The following is a 25,993-nucleotide window of genomic DNA, read 5'->3' as shown; positions in this document are numbered from 1 at the left end:
CTGGGCAAAAGAGAAAGACTGTGTCTCAAAGGAAAAAAAAAAAAAAAAGAAAGAAAGAAAAGGAGTAAGCCTTCTTTTTTTCCCCCAAATCATCTGTAATTATCTCTGCCTTGAACACTAAGCCTAATGGGTTTTAGTTAAACAAAGTGCATGTGAGCTTGGAAATAAAGACCCAGACCACTGACTGGATAAATTGTTGAATATTATTAAAATCTCCATTGATCAGTAGTCATAGTCCAGCTTTTTTATTTTGTGTAGTATTGACATGCTCTGCTGCTCTTCAGAAGTGGGAGATAATGTGAGGTGCTGTTTTGACTCACCCTTCTCCCCACCTCAACCGCAAGCGGCAAACCATCATTGACTCTCAGCTAACTGGTGCTTACATGTTTCTCACCTCGGATCTTATAATTCAAAGACCAGCTTGAGGTTGTAATCCATCACTTCTGTTACCTAGTTAACTCAGTAAGCCTAAAACTAATACACAGATTTTTCCATTTCCTTGGTGCCCAGACTTACCTGTAAGGCCTCTGTGAAGGCCTCCTTCATCAGGGAGTAAATCAGGCTCAAGAATATACCAAATAGGTCCCTCTATCAGATTACCAGTTTGGGACCATAAACTCAAAACTCTAAGCAGCAAACAATATTAACTTATTTATTCAAAAATATGTATTGAACCTTTACTATAGACAGAATCTGTTCTAGGCATCAGGAATTTTTTAAATGAATAAAAGAAGGGCCTTTTCTTCAAAGAGCTTATAATATAATGAGGAATAGAGAAGACAAAGGGTAGAGATAAACACAAAGCTATAGAAACAGTTGAAATATTCTGCATGGTATGTTCAGTACTATGTAACTGACAGGATCCTATCTGGGAAGCAGAAACCACTCCAGGGTTTTCAAAAAGGGAATTTAATAGAGACTTTGTTACAAAGGGTTGGAAGGGCTAAAAAAAAAAAAAAAAAAAAAAGCAAAAAGAAGGAGAAGAGTGCTAAATGGGCAGATGTGAGAGGCTGCTAGCACGCTTGCAGTAGAGCACAAGTTTGAATCTGATCTGATCCTATGAGAGGCATTGTCCTAGTTGTTTGTGGAATTGCCAAAAGAGAGGTGACTTCTTCAATTGCCCTGGCAGCAGTTGCCAGAAACTGAGGCACTACCATGCTGCAAAAGCCAGGAGCAGGAAACTTCTTTCTCCCTTCCACCTTTTTTTTTTTTTTTTTTTTTTGAGATGGAGTCTCACTCAGTCACCAGGCTGGAGTGCAGTGGCACAATCTCGGCTCACTGCAACCTCTGCCTCCCAGGTTCAAGTGATGCTCCTGCCTCAGCCTCCTGAGTAGCTGGGACTACAGGTGTGCGCCACCATGCCCAGCTAATTTTTGTATTTTTAGTAGAGATAGGGTTTCACCATGTTGGCCAGGATGGTCTTCGTCTGTTGACCTCATAGATCCGCCCGCCTTGGCCTCCCAAAGTGTTGGGATTACAGGCTTGAGCCACCGCGCCCAGCCTCTCCCTTCCACCTTCTAATCTTCAGCTAGCTCTTCCTAGGGGAAGCATCTAACATGAAGCCAGAGAGGCAGGAAGCCCAGCCCCAGCAGTACAGAGTAGAGCATAGAAAGTGGAGTATGCAGCATAGAAATATCAAGTGAATGACTGACATGGGTTACAACAGAGGTTTTAATGAAAAGCTCTGGTAATCACGATGCTGGAGCAAATAGTTCTTCCCTAGAAGAGAAAGAAGGTATGTCAATCCAGTGTCTGTTGCAGACAGCAGAAGTCCATCTAGCTAGTTTAGCGTGTATGCTAACCTCCTTTGAGAAAGCTAACTACATCTCCCAGATTCTCTGGAAACTGAGATTGTGGCTATAATTTAGTTTTCTGGATTATATGGAGTCATGTCAGAGGAAGTGTTTGAAGCATCCATTTTGCTGGTGCAGATCATACCTCATGGATGGCTTTGGAACCAAGAATTCTGGTTTTAGCTTTCTGTGATCCTGGAGTCAATGTGGTTACTGTAGCTACTTGATTACCAGCTTTCTGACTGTGGCGATCGGTCCCTTTGAAGGGCCAATCTGCACTGTGGTTCTGGGAGTCATCGCTAGTGGCTCATCCTGGAATCTCCTACTTCAGTCTTTTGATTGCAAGCAAAAATGATGAGAATCAGTCCTTGACCTCAAGAAGCTCAGAGCCTAGTGGGGGAAAGACAGATAAGCCAGGTAAAATTCAACCTGGTTCTGTGCTTTTTTCGAGGCATGTGTATAGTGGAGTTTATGTAAGTCAATTAGGAGCAGGAAGGACTGTGACCAGTGGCCATAGGAGTCTACCTACAGCTCTCCCTACACTCAATCCTGGCTACCTAATTACCTTACTCTTCTTGGCCCAGTTTTTTCTTTGCATACTGAAATTGTTGAGGATTTTGTAGTGTTTGTATGGATTCAACTTTGCCAAAGTTCAGTTTTCTTGCTAAAATTAAGTCGCTTATTGAGTAAATTTCATGAAGTAAATCACAATATGCCATTGACATCATCCAACATTTATATTATTCCCTGCATACAGTATTCATCCTATATGTTACTCCTTCTGCCAGGCAGGCCCGCTCTACCCATCTGGCCAAATCCTCTGAGAAGTTTAACTCCCTTGGGTCAATAGTTTGCTTAGAATGCTATTAGACCATGAGATCCTGAAAAGGCCATGCCTAACCCACTGCATATCCTTCATGCCTAGGATAGTGTTTGACGCATAGCAGGCACTACAAGTGGGTGTATTGCAATGTCAAGTATATTTTCCATTGATTTGCTTGCCAGTTTAGGGAATTAGGTATGTTTGATGCCGTCCCTAAGAACTAGGTATTGTTCTGTGCTTCATCAGGGATCCTGATGGTATCTAGAAAGATAAGAGAAGTTGTCTGTGGCAGAGAAGAGTCAGCAAAGACCTCATGTTAGAGCACCCAGGAAGGGAAAGTAAGCATGCCAGCATCACTGATGGGTGACTCTAAAGCTAACATGGAAGCTGTGTTTTGTCAGCCCCGTTTTTACTGCCTACTTGAAAATGGGCCACCCAGGATCACAAACTAATGACAGGCATAATGAAATCAAAAGCTATAGGTAAATCCAGACTTTAATTGGGACAAGAGCAAAGGTTCCTATTCAGGCTTTGATCTATAAATAGTATTTCTCTCCACAGAGTCTCTAGATACTGGTTTACAACTCCCTCCTTAACAAATATCCAGCAACATATTCTATGTTGCTAACTAAAAGCAAAACCATGTGCAGTCTAGCTCAGAACAGGACAGACAGTCATTTGTGAAATGTGAGGCACTTAACGAGAACCTGACTGAATGAAAGACCACCCCAGCCCCATATAAAGGTGAGCAAAGGATATTTAGATATGCTACTAAAATCCGTGCCTAGATAAGTCAGACAAGAAGAGAGCTTTAAATTTGGACTGTATTGTCTTGGCTCCTTAAAGGATTTTTAAAAACTAAATCGTACTTATTTTAATTCCATCTATCTTTATGAAAAAGTTCGCCTTTCACACCATCTTCCTGAATGGATTTTGCTGAGGCATTTTTCATCACATTAAAAAAAAAAAAAGCCCGTGGGAGAAATTTCTCTCAAGCTTGGCATCAGCACTTCCCCTTCTTCCAAGCCAATTGGTTTGTTTTTATCTCGTGGGCATCGTGAATTCTTTAACTTATCTGATTTTTGTGTTACTTGATAGAAAAGCAATTTTTTTTTCTCTGAGGAGAGGCAGGTCTGGGTGGTGCTGGCAGCTCATTTCCTCCTCCCTGGAAGTGAGCAGACTCAGCAGATCTGAGTTAACTAGACAGACACAGAAGCTGGTCTCAGCCGCTGAGCTCCTAAGGCTACCCCACGCAATCCTATAAAAATGTGAGATGTACAGCATTGCAAGGCAGGGTTCCTTTCTACTGGAACATTGGCCACAGTGCACCCAGGCTACCTGATGAGCCTAAACCATGGGATAATGAGAATTTGGGAAACAATTGGTGATCCACTACCTCCCTGTATTAGTTTGTTCTCACACTGCTATAAAGAACTACCTGAGAGTAGGTAATTTATGAAGAAAAGAGGTTTAGTTGACTCACAGTTCCACAGGCTACACAAAGGCTTGGAGGCCTCAGGAAACTTACAATCATGGCAGAAGGCGAAGGAGTAGCAAGCACGTCTTAACATGGTGCAGCAGGAGAAAGCGAGAGAGAGCAAAGGGGGAAGTGCCACACACACACTTTTAAACCATCAGATCCCATTCGAACTCACTCGCTGACACGAGAACAGCAAGGGGAAAATCCACATCCATAATCCAATCACCTCTCACCAGGCCCCGCCTCCCACAAGTGGTGATTACAATTCGAGATGAGATTTGGGTGGAGACACAGAGCCAAACCATATCACTCCCTGCTCATAAAACTTTTTCTTAATAAACCCCATTCCAGATCTTCTGGAAGTGTGTATTTGAAATCTCATTGCCCACATGTAGAAAATACATAGGATGCTAAGATTTCCTTCTTTGTAATTTAATTTTTTGATTGTTAATTCACTCACATGATTCAAAACTCAAAATACATTAAAAGTTTAGAGTGAAAATTTCCCTTTCATCCTTATCATCCATCTTCCTAGTCCCCCAAAAGAAATTGTTATTACCTTGTTATCTGTCCCTCCAGAGTTTTTTCATACACCTACAAGTATATGCAAATATGTTTCTGTTTTTCCCAGATTTTTCCCTCATATATTAGCATGTTGCAACATTATTGTTCTGAACTTTGATTTTTTTAATTAAAAGTGGATTTTTGAGAGTTTTTTAATATTATATATAAGAACTTCCTTGTTCTTTATGGCTTTATAACAGTGCATTAGTGTGCTATAATTTATAATTTAGTTAACCACTCTTCTATCAGAGGATGTATTAGTCTGTTTTCATGCTGCTGATAAAGACATGTCCGAGACTGGGCAATTTACAAAAGAAAGAGGTTTAATTTGACTTACAGTTCCACGTGGCCAGGAAAGCCTCACAACCATGGCGGAAGGCAAGGAGGAGCAAGTCACATCTTACATGGATGGCAGCAGGTGAAGAGAGAGAGAATGAGAGCCAAGGGAAATGGGTTTCCCCTTATCAAACCATCAGATCTCATGAGACTTACTCACTATCAGGAGAACAGTATGGGGGAAACTACCCCCATTATTCAATTATCTCCCACCAGGTCCCTCCCACAACATGAAGCAATTATGGGAGTACAAATCAAGATGAGATTTGGGTGGGAACACAGAGCCAAACCATATCAGGGGACATTTATGTTGTTTCAAATATTTTCTATTACAACAGTATTTTAATGAATAATCCTGTATGCACATTCTTCACAATTGTGCAATTCACACAAATTTCTAGAAGGAAATTTCTAGAAATTTCTTCAATGATTAATTTCTAGAAATTTTTATAGTTATATTCTCTAGAAAGGTCTACAATTTATTTAAGATTTACAGTAGTTCATGGCATGAAAGAGTGGTCCAAACTACTTTTTTCAGTAATTCCTCAGCAATGATTTCCTAAAATAGGAGTTGCTTGGTGAAAGGGCATATACATTAATATTTTTGATAGCTGAAGCAAACTGCATTCCATTTGGGTTATAACAAATTACATCCTCATCAGCAACATGAGAGTAGCTGCATCCCCACATGCTCAGCAAAGTATGTTATCACTTTGTGGATTTTTTCCAAGTTATAAGGCAAAAAGTAGTATCTTGATACAGTTTTAATTTTAATTTGTATTTCTCTGATTATAATTGAGTTTGGGCATTTTTATTTTTCAGTGAACTCTCTGTTCATATCCTTTTACTATATTCTATTGAGGTTTTTGTCTTTTTCTTTTTTGTTGTTTGTAGAAGTTTTTTATATGTTAAGAACATTAACCCTTGTCTTAAATATGAACTGCAATTATTTTTTGTCTCTCATTTGCTTTTGATTCTGTTTATAGATTTTTATTGCCACACTTTTTTAATGTAGCTGAATGTGTTAATTTTTTATGACTTACGAATTATTTGTTAGAGTTAGAAAGGCCTCATCCATGCCAGTAGTATAAAATAATTCTCCCATGTTTTCTTGTGCTATAAGTATAGTCATATTTTCTAGATAGATCTACAATTTATTTGAGATTTACAATAGTTTATGACATGAAATAGGGGTCCAAACTGCTGTTTCAAGTAATTCCTTAGCCAGCCTGATTTCTTAAACTATCTTTTCCCAATAATTTGAGGTACCACTTCTACCATATTCTTAATTTTCCTATGTATTTGGCACTAGTTCTGAATTTTTTATTGTTACCCGTTGATCTTTCTTTCAATTCCAGCACTGGGATCACACTGTCGTAATTATTGAGGTTGTATAATGTTTTACTACCTGGTAGGGCTAGTTGCCCCTTATTTCTACTTTTTTTTTTCTTTTTTGAGACAGAGTCTTGCTCTATTGCCCAGGCTGGAGTGCAGTGGTGAAATCTCGACTCACTGCAACCTCCGCCTCCCAGGTTCAAGCAATTCTCCTCCCTCAGCCTCCTGAGTAACTGAGATTACAGGTGCTTGCTACCACGCCCAGCTAATTTTTTTTTGTATTTTTAGTAGAGACAGGGTTTCACCATGTTGGCCAGGCTGGTTTTGAACTCCTGATCTCAAGTGGTCTACCCACCTCGGCCTCCCAAAGTGCTAGGATTACAGGCGTGAGTCACCACCCCCAGCCTATTTCTACTATTTTTTCAGAGTTTTCTTGGGTTTGTTTATTTTAACTTTCAATTCATCTAGTCTAGTTCCCAAAACAAAAATCCTATTGGCATTATGAGGCAATCATATTAAATTGTGAAACTTACGATGTTGAGTTTTCCTTTCAAAAATATGCTGTGCCTTTTATTTGTTCAAGGCTTCTTTTCTGCCCTTCAAATTTATTTTAAATGTTGCTTCATATGTGTTTTGCATATTTCTGACCAAATTTATTACTGGATAATTTTGTCTCTATTTTTAATTGGTCTTTATCATCTATTGTGTGTTATAAGTTATTGTTTTATATATTAAAGTTATCAATTTCTGTATAGTAATTTTATACCCCATTACGCTACCAAATTCTTATTGTTTGTAATAGCTCTTCCGTTAATTCTTTGGGGTTTACTGAATATACAATTGCATAATTTGCAACTCCTGATAGTTTAACCAGCAGCTTTCCAACTCTGTACCTCAACTTTCTTTCCGTTGTCCAATGTCTTGGTTAGTATTTCCAGAACAATGTTAAATATTAACAACGGTAGTAGACACTGTCATCTTCTCCTTAACTTTCATGGGAATGTTTTTCTGATTCCACACTAAACATGATGCTGGTTTGGGAACAGGAAAGAGATATCTTCCCATGTTAAGGAAATATCTTCTCATATATATATGCGTGTGTGTGCGTATATATATATATATACACACACACAGGGAAAGAGAGAGAGAGAGAGAGAGGCAGAGTCTCGCACTGTCGCCCAGGCTGGAGTGCAGTGGCATGATCTCTGCTCACTGCAACCTCCGCCTCCCGGGTATAAGCGATTCTCCTCCCTCAGCCTCGCGAGTAGCTGGGATTTTTTTGAGACGGAGCCTCACTCTGTCACCGCAGCTGGAGTGCAGTGGCGCAATCTCGGCTCACTGCAAGCTCCGCCTCCCGGGTTCACGCTATTCTCCCGCCTCAGCCTCCCCGAGTAGCTGGGACTATAGGGACCCGCCACCACGCCCAGCTAATTTTTTGTATTTTTAGTAGAGGCGGGGTTTCACCGTGTTAGCCAGGATGGTCTCAATCTCCTGACCTCGTGATCCGCCCTCCTCGGCCTCCCAAAGTGCTGGGATTACAGGTGTGAGCCACCGCGCCCGGCCCTTTCTCATATTTATTGAATGATGCTTTTTGCTTTGTTAAAAGAGAGAACTGCTGTTGAAAGTTATCAAATGCCATTTTAGTACCTGTATAAGTAATCATATGGGTTTTTTTCTCCTTAGATTTGTTATTATAATGAAGTATATTACTAGATTTTCTAATATTAAACTTAGAATAAATCATATTGATTATGCTTTATTATTTAAAGTACTGCTGGATTTTGTTTGCTAATATGTTCTGCTTACTTTATGAAAATAATTTAGAAATGTTCATTCTTAGCCTATGCTCTGAACTGTTTAAGTAGCAATAGAATTGTCAGTTCTTAAATACCTGTTTGTTTGTAGGGATGAAATCAAGCTGTTTTGATTTTCTGTGCCTCCTGATTTGGGCTTTAAAAAATGCTTTCTTCTGAGAAAATTACCCATTTAATCCACATCTTCAAATTAATTTGCATGGAATTGATTAGTCATGATTCTTTACAGTTCCTGTGTTTCTAAGGAATTCCCTTATCTGTCCTGATTGATCTGTTTGATTAGAGTATTCTGTAGAAGAGTTTCCTCATGCAGGTGCCTAGATGAGATGTCCTCTGAATCTTTATATATGTTCTCTAACAAGAAGTGGTACTTTGGCAGGGAGTAGTGCTTTTGGGTCTCAGAGTTGCTGTCCTTTATGCCTATGTTCTAGATGTTCTGTGGATGTCATTCTATAATCTTTTCTTTCCAGCATTGTGTATAAGAAGTTCAATACTTTTTCCATTGAAAACACCTTGTACTTTCTGTCTGGAAGATTGTTAAGACTATGATTACACCCTTGGAGTTTAGGAATGATATTGGGATGACCTGATATAGTGAGCTTGCCAATCTGCAAAATAATTTATTTAGTAAGCTCTGGGGAATTTGTGTTTCCTTTTTGTTTATTATGGCTCCTCGTCTATATAACTCCCTGCTTTCAGGAATGCCCACTATTCGTATATTAGATCTCCTAGATGAGTCCTTCAAAGCTTTTATAGTTTCTTCATGCTTTCCAAATATCTATAAAATTGTCTTCCAAGCCACAAATTCTGGCCTCATCAGTGGCCATCTTCTCTTCAATTTACCTAAGACATTTCATATATTAAAAAAAAACCATTGAGTTTTAGAATAAAAAGTTGCCTGTGCTGTAATCAGATATCTGTTAAGTGTCCCTATATTTTTACCAAGAGTGAGGAATGAAGAGTTCAAGCTGTTATTTGCTTCCTCCTCAGTTCTTTTCACTAGATGGTACCTAATCTAGCTGTTCCACTTGTTTTCCTTCTCTGGGGCTACTGGGTTCCTTATATGCATTGTTATTTTTTCTTACTTATTCTTTGGGGTTTGGGCCCAGCTGCCAGGTCACCTTAAAAGGAACAAAGTTCTAGATGGAAAGCATAGTGAGCTCCAGCCAAGTTGTCATCCCCTGTTGATGCACCAGGAGGTAGTCTCTCTCTCTCTCTCTCTCCCTCTCTCTCTCTCTCTCTCTCTCTCTCTCTCAGTGACCCAACCTGCCTTTTCTCTCTTTTTTTTTCAATAGCTTTAGGGGTTTTTACTTACATGGATGAATTATATAGTGGTGAAGTCTGGGTTATTGATGTATCCATTACCTAAATAGTGTACATTGTACCTAATAGGTGATTTTTTTTATCCCTTACCCTCCTCCCAGCCTCCCCACCTCTGAGTCTCCAACATTCCTTATACCACTGTGTATGCCTTTGTCTACCCATAGCTTAGCTCTCACTTACAAATAAGAACATGCAATATTTGGTTTTCTGTTCCTGAGTTACTTCATATAGGATAATGGCCTCCAACACCATCCAAGTTGCTGCAAAATATATTATTTTGTTCCTTTTTTTTTTTTTTTTTAGACGGAGTCTCACTGTGTCACCCAGGCTGGAGTGCAGTGGCGCGATCTCTGCTCACTGCAAGCTCCGCCTCCGGGGTTCACGCCATTATGGTTGAGTAGTACTCCATGGTGTATATATATGCCACATTTTTCTTATGCATTCATCAGTTGGTGGGCACTTAGGTTGGCTCCATATCTTTGCAATTGTAAATTGTGTTGTGATAAATGTACGAATGCAGTCTTTTATATATAATGACTTCTTTTCCTTTGAGTAGATACCCAGTAGTGGGACTGCTAAATCAAACTGTATTTTTAAAAAGTCAAAAAACAATAGATGTTGTGAAATGGAAGTGTTTATGCTCTGTTGGTAGGAATGTAAATTAGCACAATATCTATGGAAAACAGTATGGCGATTTCTCAGCCCGCATTTTTAACTTTCCCACATCCCCTTAAAGGACTGAGATGGCAGAAGTTCCTCCAGACAGTCACACCAGGTGGTAATACCCTTCCTTCTTTAGTAGGCCCAACTGCCCCTTCACCCAGCTATCTTCTTTGATCTCACTGTTCTAATCCCCACCCAAGGACTGCATGCCACCAGTCCCTAGGTTCTCTCTAGTGGCTGAGCGGGGAAAGAAAACCCCATGATGTCATTGTCCACTGGATCCAGACAGGGCTGAGAACTCACATTCCCCAGATACTACTTCCTGCTGGGCTTAGGAGAGGTAACTCATGGTTGAATTGGAATTGGAAAGGAAGAAATCTGGGTTGAATTTAAGCTGTCATATTGCCACTAACCGTTTCAACTAAGAAAGGAGTTTTGTATTCTAAAATCCATGAATGGGACCCATGATCTCCTGAAATTGCCATTGAATTCCATCTGTCTGTCTGTCTGTCTGTCTATCTATCTATCTATCATCATCTATCTATCTATCATCTATCTATCGATCTATCTTTGTATATTTTTCTGTGGATTTTATTGGCAGGTTTTTATCAAATTCTCAAGGAGATATTTAGAATCAGTCTTACAGAATCATACCCAAACTTGGTTAAATCCCCAATATGCCAATCAGTCCCATGTAGATTATTCTAAGTCCAATAGTAAAGAGGGTCTCAGTCTTTCAGACACTGGTGATTATATCTGGAAGTCAGTTTAAAGCAGTAAAGTTCAGACAGTTTTGTTTTCCTTTTTAAAAGCGGGGAGGGGTGTGGGGAAGACTAGCTTAAAATTTCTTACATTCTTGCAAGGACAAGTTGATGGTGACCCTCTGGCACCTGGCATTCAACTTCTAAATATCGAATATATTATTTTTTATCTCTTGAAAAGGTATTAGTGGCTTTAATCAAAAGTAGGTCAGCATGATGTCCACTACAAAAAGCTTATGTGGTTACCTTTGAAATACTAGCCCCTGCAATTCTAATGGAAAAAAAGATTTTATGCTTTTTTATTTGAGGTGAACCTAAATAGAAAATGAATTTAGAAAGATCTTCTTTGTCTCTAGCTGGTAGAGAAAAATATGGTCTTAAAATATGCCTAAAATTATTTTTAGATTTTTAAAATATATCCATACATTCTTCTTATGCAAGTTACTCTTACACATAATGATAACCCAGCTAGACCACTGCCAGGTGGGAGCAGAGTGGGAAGAGGAAGAGATTAGGCCATCAGCATAGGGCCTTCATGCTGAAGGCCTGAGGACAGGCCCTTCTATAACAATCTACAGTTCCCTACACATTCCCCTTAAATTAACTAAAGTTCACTCTCATAAGTATAAAGATATAAAAGCATTTTCAAGAATTTACATAGTCCTAAGACTTTCACCCATATATTAGCTATAATAATATTAGCTATAATGAAAGGATATGAATAAAAGCATGCCAAATTTTCTAAAAGAAATATGTAGTTTTTAATGTCTTAATCATGTAATGGCTATATATAAACTTGGTCTTTCATTACACTTCATCTCTTTACACTATCTGTTATCCTTTTACCAAATATGTGCTCAATTATTATTACTTGTGCTATTGTTGTTGTTAAGTAGCACATAGCCAAAGCCATGTCCAGGTACCTAGAGTTCAGCCATCCCCCAATTTAACCAAGGAATGCACATTAGTAGATACAATAAGAATAAATTTGCAGCAGTGACATCAGACATCACTAAATGATCCAGAGCTTAAGTTCAGTAAAGCCAGATGCACCCATTCTTTCAATGCAGCTACTAACAAACCATCAGAAACATCATTCCACATGAGACCTGCATACCATCCTAGTTTAAAGTAATGCCACCTTACCACTTTTGTGCTGGGAATTTTTCCTCTAGCTCCCAGGTGGTATTCAAAACGATTTCCTAAACTTTGTTTAACCGTGCTGTGTTTATTGGTTTCAGATGGCTATACCACTGATGACATTGAGTTTTACTGGAATGGAGGAGAAGGGGCAGTAACTGGTGTTAATAAAATCGAACTTCCTCAATTTTCAATTGTTGACTACAAGATGGTGTCTAAGAAGGTGGAGTTCACAACAGGTGAGGTTGTTTCCCCCAAAATGTACTAGGGGTGCTGTGAAAGGAAGAAGGTGGTTCCAACCAGATGATGGTCTGATTACTTGTCTTTTGTTTCTCAACTCAGGAGCATACCCACGACTGTCATTAAGTTTTCGTCTAAAGAGAAACATTGGTTACTTCATTTTGCAAACCTACATGCCTTCTACACTGATTACAATTCTGTCCTGGGTGTCTTTTTGGATCAACTATGATGCATCTGCAGCCAGAGTCGCACTAGGTAATACATTCTCAGCACTGCAGAGAGCTAACAGATTTTACTTTCAAACAAATAACCAATATCAGGAATTATAGGCAAGGGCTCTCTCATAGCAAGCCAAAGAATTAGATCATCATACAAGTCCCTGAATATAAAACATCTAAATGTAAGCATGTCTACAATGAATATTCTACAATGTACTGTCTTTTTAGCATTTTACCAAAACAAACTAACAAAAATCTTGGAATATATCTAGTACTACTGAAGTGTCTCATGGAATATATTTTTAAATTCTCATTAAACTAATTTTTACTAACTTTGGGATGACTTCCCCTTTAATCCCTGCTTTTAACAGTGAAAAACATATACAATGCGCTATTTTCAAATGAATTTGGAGAAAGCTAAACCTTGTGACTAATAACAAGCTGTCAGTTGCTGAGAAATACTATCCTTTGAATACTAAATAAATTAAATTGTATCAAGCCAAGTCTCCTTTAAATGGAGCTTATTACACTTGAATAAGGCACGGACAATTCATCAGCTATATTAATAATCTGTGGTCAAGACAGAATAAAAATGATTTCCTTCTTGGGGGAATAAAATTTAGAACTAATCCTGTCATGGTTAATTAATTGCTGAAAGCCGACAGGCTATATTTGAGACTTTAAAGGATTCCTTGGAAGGTTAGAATGTGTAAGGTCTGTCTGGTGAATCTGGGGATGTGCAAGTCTGTGTCATTATTTGATCCTACAGCCATTTCAGTTATCTCTTCTGGGGCTAATTCTCACACACGCACACACACACACACGCACACATCATTTCTGGCTAAACTAACATATTTCATCTCTTCACTTCGGAGACTATTAAGTTGGACTAGATGATCAGCATACCCGTTCACGGCTACACTAATTGTCATCACTACAGCTTATCTGTAATGGCTGAATACATAAAACTCACAAAGTCAAGTGTTTGCAACCCCTTATCAATCTTTGAATAGCCTAAGATTAAAGAAAGCAAACAAATAATAGTATCTATCACACATATGCATCTGCACATATTACTTGAACGTGAGTATTGTTATGTCTATATGCTATTCTTAAGAAATAAACAGTGGATGATGTCCACAGCAGAAAATAATAACTAGTAAGTTTGTGAATTGTGGTTTTCCTTACTATTCTATCCTAAAAGCTAATACTATTTTAATTGGAGATATTAGAGATGTCAGTATATAAAGGTGCTTGTTTAAGCTATTCTTTGGACTGTAAAACTTGAGATATTTTAAAACATGTGTAACTTAAAATGGCATTCATTTACTAACACTTTTTGCTTAAAAAGGCTGAGGCAGGAGAATGGCGTGAACCCCCCAGGGCGGAGCCTACAGTGAGCCGAGATCGCGCCACTGCACTCCAGCCTGGGCGACAGCGAGACTCCCTCTCAAAAAAAAAAAAAAAAGTAAAACGAGCAGTAGAAGCAGAAATGCAATTGGTGAATTTGTAAGTGACTCATTCATTTCTGTGGAGCACATTAGCTAGAATTGTATCAGGTGAAATTTAAAGGTTTTTTCAAAGAAATAAGAAAGACCACTCATTATGGCATTTTATATCAGTCCAGCACATTAGAATTTATTACTGATCTGAACCACTTTAATTTTTTGTATGGTAGCCCTGACCTCCTACTTTATCTGTTCTTCTGAAAGTTGAATAGTCAAATCCGGGAATATACGTCTAGAATAATCTGATTGGCAAATGAATGCGAAACTATTTTTCCCTTCATTTCATTTTGCTACCTTCCATTCCCTTTGGAAGTTTTCCTTTGTCTTTACTATCTATTTTATACTTTCTGACTTTATTTTTAAGAGCCTCTATCAAATTTTAGATTTTACCTTTTCATCTCATTGATTATTTTAAATGCTATTGTGTAACATTTCTATGCTCTTTTGACCCTAGCTGGGTGGCCTAAAACAAAATAATTAATCTCAGATTTTCTGTTTACCCAGTTATAAAATGAGAATAATATACACTCCCTATCATTTCCAGGCTGTTATGACAGCCATGTAAGATAATTTATAACTGTAAGTGTTTAAAACTGTACAACACTATACAAATGTATAATATTAGTATTGCAGAACAAATATCTACACTAGATTCCAACTTCTTTTTCACTTCTTGCTTTCTGCAATTATCACTTCATCATCACCATCAACAGAAAATATTTATTATACAGCTAAACAAACATTATACTCTTAAGAATGCTATATATAACAAAGTAAATAAAACAAAATATGTCTTTTATGAGCTTACAGTCTTAAACTTCTTCAACAAATCCAAGTTCAAATTTTTAAGAAGTTGTTTTCTGACATCAGGGAACTAATTCATTCTAGGTTCTGGAACCAGGAAAATAGAGAATATTTGAAATATCAAAGCAACAAGATTATAGTAAATGTAAAATATACATAAATCAAGCACTTGATACAAATTATGACATTTCTCATGTTTCCTCTTTTGGTGATGTTTTGCTATGAATGACACACAATTATTTTAAAATGCAATACTGACCTTGTAACTTGGGTGTCCTGTAGATTCATGGGATGAAGTAGATCTCAAACTAGTCATCAGCTTTCAATTTGGTAGAGGCTGCTATAGGGATTAGTATCACAAAGACAGATTTAGGAGCACAATGAATGAGATGCTGAGAAAAGGAAGAAGAAAGACTTGGTCATGTAACAAAGTGAGCGACATTCAATAGCAGGATTTCAATGGGATTTTGATCTGCTTTTCTTGTTTGTTTTTATTTTGTGCAATTAAAAAAAGTTTTCAACCCTTCATTAACTACACATTCTATTTTATGATTCATTAATGGACTATGTAGGGAAGCTAATGCCTTGTCTTTCAAAATATCTGCCCTTTTTGCCCAGTGGTTTATCATGCTACTGTGATCACTCAGGGGCACCAATAAGGAAATGGCAAATGGCATCTGTCCTCTCGATCTTGAAAAAGGAACTTAACAGTGGTGCCTTCAGCTAAGTGTTGTCTTTCTCTTTCACAGGAATCACGACAGTGCTTACAATGACAACCATCAGCACCCACCTCAGGGAGACCCTGCCAAAGATCCCTTATGTCAAAGCGATTGATATTTATCTGATGGGTTGCTTTGTATTTGTGTTCCTGGCTCTGCTGGAGTATGCCTTTGTAAATTACATCTTCTTTGGGAAAGGCCCTCAGAAAAAGGGAGCTAGCAAACAAGACCAGAGTGCCAATGAGAAGAACAAACTGGAGATGAATAAAGTCCAGGTAAGATATCAAATATTCCAAACAATATTCTTGTTAAGTTTATCAGCATCATGATGGCTAGGGCTCTCATAACTTAAAAACAATTAATAAAATGTTAGTTGATCTTTAATGAGACTCAACCAAGCCTTCATTTTACATATTCAGGGACTGAGGAATGAAGAAGTTAGATTGAGGGTTATATTGATTAGTAATATACCCTGGAACTTAACCCCAAGTCCATTATTATTTATTCTAAACTATTTGTAAAAGCATATGTAAAGTAATAATGCTAGATTTGCATGGTAAATAAATGAGAGAACTAAAGTGAATATACTTTGCATATCTAAATGGAGATGAGGCACAGTGGTTATAACCATAGACTGAAATCAAACTGCCTAGTTTTCATTCCCAGTTTAGTCACCTAATGGCTTTACAACTTCAGCCAAATCAACCTATTTAAGTCTTTATCTAACCTTTTCTCCCAGTGTCCTCATCCATAAAATGGAGATTATTATAGCATGTCTATCTCACAGAGTTGTTGTAAGAACTGAGTTTTTCTCATTGGTACATCTTATAACCTGTGGTCTCATTGGATGGAATTAAATTTAAATGAATGATCTGTTTATTCTTTAAAAACATCTCTGTAGCCTCTACCTCTGAGCCATTTTTCACTGAAATCAATTTACCATTAAGTATGTTGAAATGTGTATCTACCACAAATTGTTTTCCAGATAGCACAGAGGGTGACAACTGTTCATTTAGGCACTGTTTTAGGCATTTGGGATACTGATGTGAATGAGAAAAAATTCCTCACCCTCATGGAGCTTAGGTTCTAACATGAGAAGATAAGCAATAAACACAAACAAATATCAAAAGGATAATTTTAGTTACTAGTAAGTGCTAAAAAGAAAGTAAAACAGTGACTCACGTCCGTAATCCCAGCACTTTGGGAGGCTGAGGCAGGTGGATCACTGGAGCCTAGGAGTTTGAGACCAGCCTGGGCAACATGGCAAAACCTCATCTCTACAAAAAATATAAAAATTAGCTGGGCATTGTGGTGTTTGCCTGTAGTCCCAGCTACTTGGGAGGCTGAGATGGGAGGATGGCTTAAACCCAGAAGGCAAAGGTTGCAGTGAGCAGAGATTGCACCACTGCACCCCAGTCTAGGTGACAGAGTAAGAACCTGTCTTAAAATAATAATAATTTAAAAAAGGAAAACAGAGTGCTGAACAAAAGAGTATTTGGGTCAGATTTAAGGGAGCAGGACACTTTGGTAAGACCTCTCTGTGGAATGACCATTTGATCTGATACCTATGTGATGAGAAACAGCTAACCATGCCATGTCCATTCTAGGCAAAGGAAATAGCAAGTGCATAGGCTCTGAGGCAGGAATTCTGTGTGTTTAAATACTGAGAGAAGACCAGTAGAGCAAGAACATAGTGAGGGAGAAAGCAGAGTAGTGTGAAATGTGGCTGGATAATTAAGCTTAGGCCAAATTATACATTTTCAGGGTGTATCTTCATGCTCTTTAGCAGGACAAAAGTTTGGATAAACACTGTTTGAAAAATTAGCAAAGAAAACTTAGGGATTCAGCCAAGTGGTTAAAATTCAAAGGAACACATCAAATAAACTTCTACCTTTGTGTGAGGCACTGTGTTCAGTGCTATGGGGAGAGAAGTAGACAAGATATTTGCCCTCAAGAATCTTCTGATCTTATTGTGAAAGAGTATTATACTCATATGAGGTGATTATAAAATGAGACAGGACACAGTTAGTTTGAGGTGTATACCTGAAAACAAGCAGCTTCCCAGTGTCTGATTGTAACCATACCAGCTTTGAAAGTACTTTGGGAAGCCACCTCTTTTCTATTCCCATGCTCATCTCAGTTGCCTTCAAACATACTAGTTCATCCTCTGCACAGCTTGGAATGTGTGTTAATCGATAAGTCATGAGGGAAAATCCTACCCAAAAAAGGTGGCATAGGTTCAGTCATGGGAAAATTCAGAAGACATGAACTGGATGGATACTCAAAGATAAGTAGAATTTAGGAAAGCATAATGAAGAAAGCAGGGCCCTTCAGTTGCTAAAAAGCAATGTTCTCTAGGGAGAGTAATTAAATTGAAACAGGAGAGTTCCCTGATATGCTCATGTGTTGGGCTGCCATGCACTCAAACCTTATGGGAAGGGGAGCATGCAGACGGGCAGGTGTGGGAGCCAGGGCGAGCGCTTTTGGGCTCTGGCCCCATGGTAGCATCTAGAGGTGGGTGCCTGCAATTCCCGAAGCCCCAGTAGGTGTGTTACAGTGCTCCTTTAGCTCTGCCATCTGCAGACAGCTTAAGTGTTAACCAGTTCAGTGCCTTTTTGGTACCCAGGTTCTTGTCTGGAGTCCAGGAAGAATCAGGTCACATGGACAAGTTGAAGGATGGCAAATGTGGAGGATCTTATTGCTGGATGGAGGTGGCTCTCAGTGAGATGAATGGGGAGCTGGAAAGGGGTTGGAGTGGGAAGATAATCTTCCCCAGGAGTTTGGCCATCCCGCGGCCATCTCTCCGAACATCCCCAGCCAAACTTCTCTTGACATTCAGACACTCCTTCTCTTCTCTCTTTCTCTATTATGCCACTCTTCTGCTCCTCTGCTCTTCTGCTCATGGAGCCCAGGGTTCGGGGTTTATATGGGTACAGGATGGGGGGCATGGTGGGCCAAAAGGCAATATTTGGGCACTAAAATGGAAATGCCTGTTCCCATTTAGAGCCGTGGGGTTCCATGCTTCAGGGTGGGGCTTTTACTGGGGAACTACCCCCTTCTTTCCAGTATTTTCCTGTCTCCTGTCCATATCAAAATGAAACGTCAAGCAAACTGGAATCAATTTATTCAGATAAAATAAAAAGACTACAAAACAACTTTAAGCAAACACTTTAAGCTTTTGATTCCACACTAGGATATCAGAGAAATTTTTTAGGATGATAAAGGTAGAATAAAGGCAGGAGGAAAGCCTATGTCATGTCAGATCTAGATGTACAAGTCCTGCAGAGGACTTCATGACTGGCTAATAGATAAGTAAAATGTTCCCATTTGACTGACCTTTATTTCATAAACAGGCTGTTTGAGTAACATTGGGCTTAAATGTGGTAAGAATCATTGTCTCTCAAATCAGTGAACTTTTATTCCTGGTAAATTGACTTTTTAAATTTTGAATTAAAGGAGAACGAATAGAGAAATTCCTCGTCAGAAGACAATGCTTAAAGGAGATTCTTTAAAAATATGTTTTTATCCATGGAAAGTTAGACTACCAACTCCACAGATGATTTCCACAGAAAAATAGACATAATTCTGACAAAATTCAAAAACAAATCATATTAAAACAGGGCAGAGTACTTTGTATCAGACTAATCCTCTTATTGATAGAAATAATAAACTGTGAGCACATTTTTAGAAATCTGCTTTAAGACATGGGAGAGTAACAAAACAAGCAAAAACTAAAAGAGAATCAACTTTCAAAAGAAAGGAACCACACTGTGTGAAATCCATGTTTATGCAGCTTTTCCGCTGAAGCCATGTCCCAGGCTGAGGGATGTGGGGCAGCAAAACTTCAGCAGAAAAAAGTTGTATTGACCTGAGGAGTCAGATCATGGAGTTTGATTCTTCCAGAGTTCCTGGAAATTTCAGAAGTGAGCCATAGCAGAAACTTGACACCTGAGTGTAAACTTCCCCAGCTTGATCCCTGAGCTACAAATGTACAAATGTACAAATACCAAGGAGCACAGAAAGAAAAAATAGCTAGAAGCCGGTGGAAAGAAAAATGAACAGAGATTTTAGTTACTGTCCACCATATAAAAGTCAGAGTTTGGAGTTTGAATCCAGCCCGTTGGGGAGTGTGGGGGTGGTAAGCACATTAGGTTTTCCATAAAAATCTCAAGAGGCTTATACCTTAAGAGTAAAGGATAAGTCATAAGAATAAGGGATTCCCCTTGGGTTAAGGGAAAATCTAAATTAGGCTCACCCTAATGACACATAAAACCAAGTCTCCACATATTCTGGATGATATGTTAGTCATATAACTGCCTACCAAACCGAACTCAACATTCTTTGGGGAAGATAGCAGAATTTAGAGTCTCTATGGTGCATCACTCAAAATATCTAATATATAGTAAAAAATTACTAGACATGAGAAGAAACAGGAAAATGTGATCATCATCAAGAGAAAAACATTTATTGACAGAAACAGAGCAGTAAAAGTCTCAAGTGTTGGCCTAAAAGATAATTAATATAAATAATTATAATTAATGTATTTAAAAGTTCATAAGAAATAGCCCAAAACTGGAAACAGCCAAAATATCCTACAATAGATGAATGGTTCAACAAACTGTGGTATATTCACACTATGGAGTACTAATCCAATAAAAAAGAAATGAACTATTGATAGATGCAAAAACTTGGATGTCTCTCAAGGGCATTAGGTTGAGTGAAAAAAGCCAGTATTAAAAGGTTATAATACTGTATTATTTCATTTATATAACATTCTTGAAATAACAAAATTATAGAGATGGAGAACAGATTAGTGGTTGCCAGGAGTTAGTGATAGTGGGGAAGGATGTGGGATGGGTATGACTGATTATAAAGAACTAGTGTGAGGGAGATCATTGCAGTAATGGAATAGTTCTGTAACTTAATTGGAATGCTTGTTACATGAATCTACATATGCAATAAAATTACACAGAACTATACACACTTTATGTCAATGTCACTTTCCTGATTTTGATATTATATCATAGTTATGTAAGATGTAATCAGTTGGAGAATCTGGGTGAGGGGTACATGCGGCCCCTCTGTGCTATCTTCACAACTTTCTGGGAATCTATAATAGTTTCCAAATAAAAAGTTTAAGATAAAGTCAATAGGAAAAATTGATATAGTGTATAAAGAAATGGGGAGTTTCAGAAGATAGTTGAAACTATAAAAGTGGAACAATGGAAATCACAGAATTAAAATTTTTATTAGATGAATTAACATCACATTGTATACAACGGAAAAAAGGATTAGCGAAATTGAAGGTCATATTGGGCTTCTCTCAATTTCTTAATTGTAGCAGTTCTTACCATAAATGCTACTACTCTGGGGTTTCCTTAATAGACACCCTCACTCTTGATTTATTATTTGGTATCTCTGTTAATTGTTCTCATGGGATCCTGTGCTTTTCCACAATAGGACTTCCATGATAGTGAGTATATGTTTATTTGTATAATTATCTTTTAACATCTGTTTCTCTTATTAAGCTACAGCTTCCCAATTATACACCCCAGAGCCCTTGTCTATTACATTCATTGTTCTTTCCTCAGTAGCTAAAAGGTAGATACCAAATAAGTACTTGTTGAAAGAATGAATGAATGAATTAATTAATACTGGAGAGTTGTTCTCCATTTAAGATGTTTTTAGAAACCACACAAAGCATTCAGTGTTACATTATGTTTTATAAAACTCTTACATATTCATAATAAATAAGAAAAAGAGACTATACTCCACTTCAGCTTCTGCTCCAGACTGTCTTACTGTTCCTATCATTTTTATTTTAAAAAAAAAAATTTAAGCATGCTTTATGTCAACCTCTGGTATTCCTTTTGAATCACAGTGCCATATAGCATTACATGTAATCTTCAAAGGAGCATTATCGCTAAGATTTTGAAATGGCACTGTTCGTCTGGGAGTAATGCCCAAGGTTCATTGTCTCAACGCCAAGGAAATCAAGGATGCAGTCACACAAGGAGTGAGGTTAAGAGCAGAGGTTTAATAGGTGAAAGAAAGAGAAACGCTCTCTTCTGCAGAGAGAGGGGTCGCAAGCGGGTCTTCTGGTCTGTGGTGAAATGCAATGGGTTTTACGGTTGAATAAAAGGAGGCAGTGTCTAATTTACATAGAGCATGAAAGATTGGTCAGACCAGGTCTGCCATTTGCATAAGGCTCAAAAAACTGGTTAAGGCTAGATGTGCCATTTGCGTAGCAAGCGAAAAAGCTGGCCACCCCACTCTAATTTTTTATTATGCAAGTGGGTTCTCTACCTGGCTGGCGCCATGTTGCCTGCTTCTCTGTACTGTACTTGGGGTGAAAAAGGAAAGGGAAGATGGAGGCTTCATGTTGAACATACCTGGCTTCCAGGTAGCCCTTTTCTACTGGCACAGCTGCCAGCACTCACCGTGAAAGCTTCCAAATTGCTTATCTATGTCTACAGCTTGATTTTTCAGACTGCTCTTTGTTAGAAAAGAAACGATTTGGGGGTTGCTTTTTGTTAAAACAGAAATTCCGCAGAGGTCTCTGTTGCCCTTACTATCTGTCTGAATCATTTCTTTCTATCTCCTGTGTCAATTTTATAAACTTCTTCATATTTAGGTGGGATAATAATACAGCATTACCATCTCATGCAAGTTATAATCATCCCTGCACCTGCTTAGGTTTTGTAATTCCTAACTTTCTTATCCTCTTCTAAAACCAAAAGTCCAGACAGATAATATGTCAATAACAAAGCAAGTATTTACTTCATCTATTCAGTGTGTCATTTCAGCAGTTACATTAATAATGCAAACTGTGTGGTATTTTAAATTGCTACCCGCTAGTTAAACTCAAAAATATAAAAAAGACTATTAATTTTTTTAAATATAATGGTTGGATGATCCTCTACTTTTAGATGCTTGTAAACAGTTAAATTTAAATGACATCTGTGCCCTGGTCCCAGACAATTTTCATTTGACGGATTTCCTCAGTATTTGCCTTGGTTCACTGGAGCATAGAGTGGCCTTGTTCAGTTATTACACATTACTTTTGATAGCTCTGTCTGGGCAGTCAGGTCAAGGGGTATTTGTACTGAAGCTTCAGGAGTGCTTGCTTTGTCTTGATTTATATTTCCTCCAGCTGCTCTGAAGCATCTTTTTATTTCAGCGCAGATGCTAGATCCAGACATTAGGAGAGTTTCAACCTCTAAGGTGATAAAGACTGTAGATTCATAAGCCCCTCAGGCATCATTTGAAACTAGAGATGGTATTTAGAGTTTTGAAAGATAGATTTCACAGTACAACTAAGCTTTAAGTAAGCTACCTCTGGGCCACTTTTATACTCATCTGGAACTTTTTCAGTTGTATATTCTGGCCACAATGCCTGTCCATTTGCAAATAAATGAAATGGCTGAAATGGTAGCTTGGGTGGTCTGTGAGCAGAGACTGATTCAGTCATTCCGTGTCACAGGGGACACCAGAGGAATCTGCCAAAGATTCATTCTGTGAACTCTCAGTATCTGAGACATGTCTTAGGTAATGTAGAAAGTTTATTTTGCCAAGGTTGAGGACGTGTGCCTATGACACAGCCTCAAGAGGTCCCATCGACATGTGCCCAAGGTGGTCAGAGCACAGTTTGGCTTTATACATTTTAGGGAGACATGAGACATCAGTCAACAATGTAAGATGAACATTGGTTCGGTCTGGAAAGGAGGGACAACTCGAATCAGGGAAGGGTCTTCCAGGTCATAGGTAGATAAGAGACAAATGGTTGCATTCTTTTGAGTTTCTGATTAGCCTCTCCAAAGGAGGGAATCAGATACACATTTATCTCAGTAAGCAGAGGGCTGACTGAATAGAATGGGAGGCAGGTGTACCCTAACAGTTCCCAGTTTGACTTTTCCCTTTAGCTCAGTGATTCTGGGGCCCCAAGATTTAATTTCTTTTCACAATACCAAATTTGCAGTTGTATCCCCAATAGTCAAGAAATAGATTTTTTTTCCTCTTAGAACCAGATATTAGTATTGTGATCTGACCTCTTCTCTCCCATTCCTTTTCTCCATGGTGAGTCACCCAAACACTTTCAGAAAACTTCCTAAATGTGAATCAGCTCTGTATTGTGGTTAATTCCAGGATGCAATGTGCAGGTGCAGGTGGGCATTGCGAAGGTATACAGCTCTGTCTTTAGGTCCAGCTTGAAACAGCTCCGTATCTGTCAGCCTTTGAGCCTGGGCCTTCAGACCAACTGGAAAACTCACCCTGCCTTTGATGAAACTTTCACCATCTATACCTAACATCCAGAATTTCTACTGACAGCCTGTGTTGATAGTTTATGAACTTCTTTATTCCTCAAACCCCTGCCCAAATCTGGCTTCGTTCACTTTTTGTTCTCTAGCCTTGATTTAATCCTATCCTATTTCCCATCTTCAGAAGTCTAATTTTCCTTTTTAGGAATCTCTGTCTCTTATTTTCTGTTTTTTATCTGTCCAGATATCTAGAACTCTTTTGGTGAAAAAGAAAGAAGTCTACTTTACTTAACTGGTTTAAGAATAAAAGAGGAGGGAGCGGGATTTATTGGCCCACACAACTGAAAGGTCGAAGCATAGTCCTAGTTTCACATGTGCTGTTCCAGGTATCCAAACAATTTGTCAGAAGTATCTCTCTTCATCTCTTAATTCTGCTTTCTTTTATATTGACTTTGTTTTGACCCTTCCCTCATGGTGGTCCCAAAGTTCCAAGTTTATAGTGGCAAAGCTCTTTTACCCTAGCACAAAATTGTTTCTTATACCCAATAGTTCTAATAAAAAAAGGCCTAGGATTGAGTCTTTTTGGACAAACTTGTCATTTTTTCATGCAGAAGTCAATTCTTCTCACCAGGAAGATGGAAAATGCTAAATGCCTAGGTCTAGATCACATGCATGTCCCTGGAACCTAGAAGATGCAATTAGGCATACTTCAACCACGTGCACCAAAAGAATATCAGGGCATTATCATCAGAGGAAGGTAGAATGGAATCAGACAGGTCAAACTAATAGGTATCCACCACAACCTACTAGGACTCTTGGGATGTTTGGGTGGAATACAGACTAGGAGGATCTTAATCTAAAATGAGATGAACTCAAACTGGTGTTTTTAGCAAGTTTCCAAATTCACTCAGATACACCTCAATGTCTGAGAACCACAACCCTGGAGATCCTAGACATTCTAGCCACCTCTGCAGGTGTCCTTGGCCATTGAAACTCAGAGTTCAGAGAGATGGCTCAAAGTGTAAGTTTCAGATTTCCCCATTCTGCAGACATTTACTCAGCAAAAGGTATCTTAGGCTCAGTTCTGGAAAAGCAAGGAGGACATACTGAGTAGTGATGAACAACAAAAAAAGAACCTGCCCTCCTGGAGCTTATATTCCAGTTGAGGTAATTGACAAATATGTGAATAAACGCATGATATAATGGCAGATGATGATAATTATGGTAAAGAAAATGATGAGAAGCTAGCCAGGTAACAATATGGGCAAGAAACAGCATTGCACAAGAGAAGCATAGCAGATGAAAATGCCCTGCAGACTTAGGAGCATCAAGAGACAGCCAAAATAAGGCCAGTGTGGCTGGAGCAGTGCTCGAAGAGCAGCCTGGTAGGAAATGAGGGCTGAGGTACCCACAGGAACCAAACCACATGGTGCTTTTTTGACTAGAATAAGAAATTTGGAATTCATTCTATGTCTTGAAAAGTAACTAGAAGATATAAACAGAGTAAACAGGAGATATAAATAGACATCATTTGTTTTACTTTTATTTTTTCTGAGACAGAGTCTCCCTCTGTCGCCTAGGTTGGAGTGCAGTGGCACAATCTTGGCTCACTGCAACCTCTGCCTCCCGGGTTCAAACGATTCTCATGCCTCAGCCTTCCTGAGTAGCTGGGACTACAGGCGCCTGCCACCACACCCGGCTAATTTTTGTATTTTTAGTAGAGATGTGGTTTCGCCACGTTGGCCAGGCTGGTTTAGAACTCCTGACCTCAGGTGATCAGCCCACCTCAGCCTCCCAAATTGCTGGGATTACCTGCATGAGCCACTGCGCCCGGCCTGTTTTGCACTTTTTTTTTTCTTTGAGACGGAGTCTCACTCTGTCGCCCTGTTTTACATTGTTAAAGGATCATTCCAGCTTCTATGTAGAGAAGGGACCACAGGGCAACATTTCTGGAAAGAGGAAGATCACTTAAGGTGCAAGAGGTGATGGTGGAAAGAACAAGACATGGAATATACCTGCTATGTGCTCATAAAAATTTAAAAAAAAAAGACAAAAAAGTCAACAGAATCAGGATCTATTTAAAAGTAGAGCAACTTGGACCTACTAAAACACAGAATGGGAGAAATAAGGAAAAGAAGGGAAGCCAGGATAAATGTATCTACCTGAGTACTGTTCTGTAAAATTGCCAGTTTTTGCTCTCAATGCTTTCAATCA

The 25,993-nt window shown here is 38.6% G+C and overlaps 1 protein-coding gene across 1 annotated transcript in view; it reads left to right on the top strand.

Annotated features, from left to right (window-relative positions):
• The window catches only part of GABRB1 (gamma-aminobutyric acid type A receptor beta1 subunit), a 403,876-nt gene that overhangs the window by 367,381 nt on the left and 10,502 nt on the right, over window positions 1-25,993 (top strand). Inside the window, exons 6-8 of the mRNA XM_003258406.2 lie at window positions 12,134-12,271; window positions 12,375-12,527; window positions 15,552-15,796. Coding sequence (XP_003258454.2) covers window positions 12,134-12,271; window positions 12,375-12,527; window positions 15,552-15,796 — 536 coding nt within the window. The remainder of the gene's footprint in view (window positions 1-12,133; window positions 12,272-12,374; window positions 12,528-15,551; window positions 15,797-25,993) is intronic.

Source organism: Nomascus leucogenys, chromosome 20 (genome assembly GCF_006542625.1).
Source record: "Nomascus leucogenys isolate Asia chromosome 20, Asia_NLE_v1, whole genome shotgun sequence".
NCBI lineage: Eukaryota > Metazoa > Chordata > Mammalia > Primates > Hylobatidae > Nomascus > Nomascus leucogenys.
This window is presented reverse-complemented; position numbering and strand designations above follow the sequence as displayed.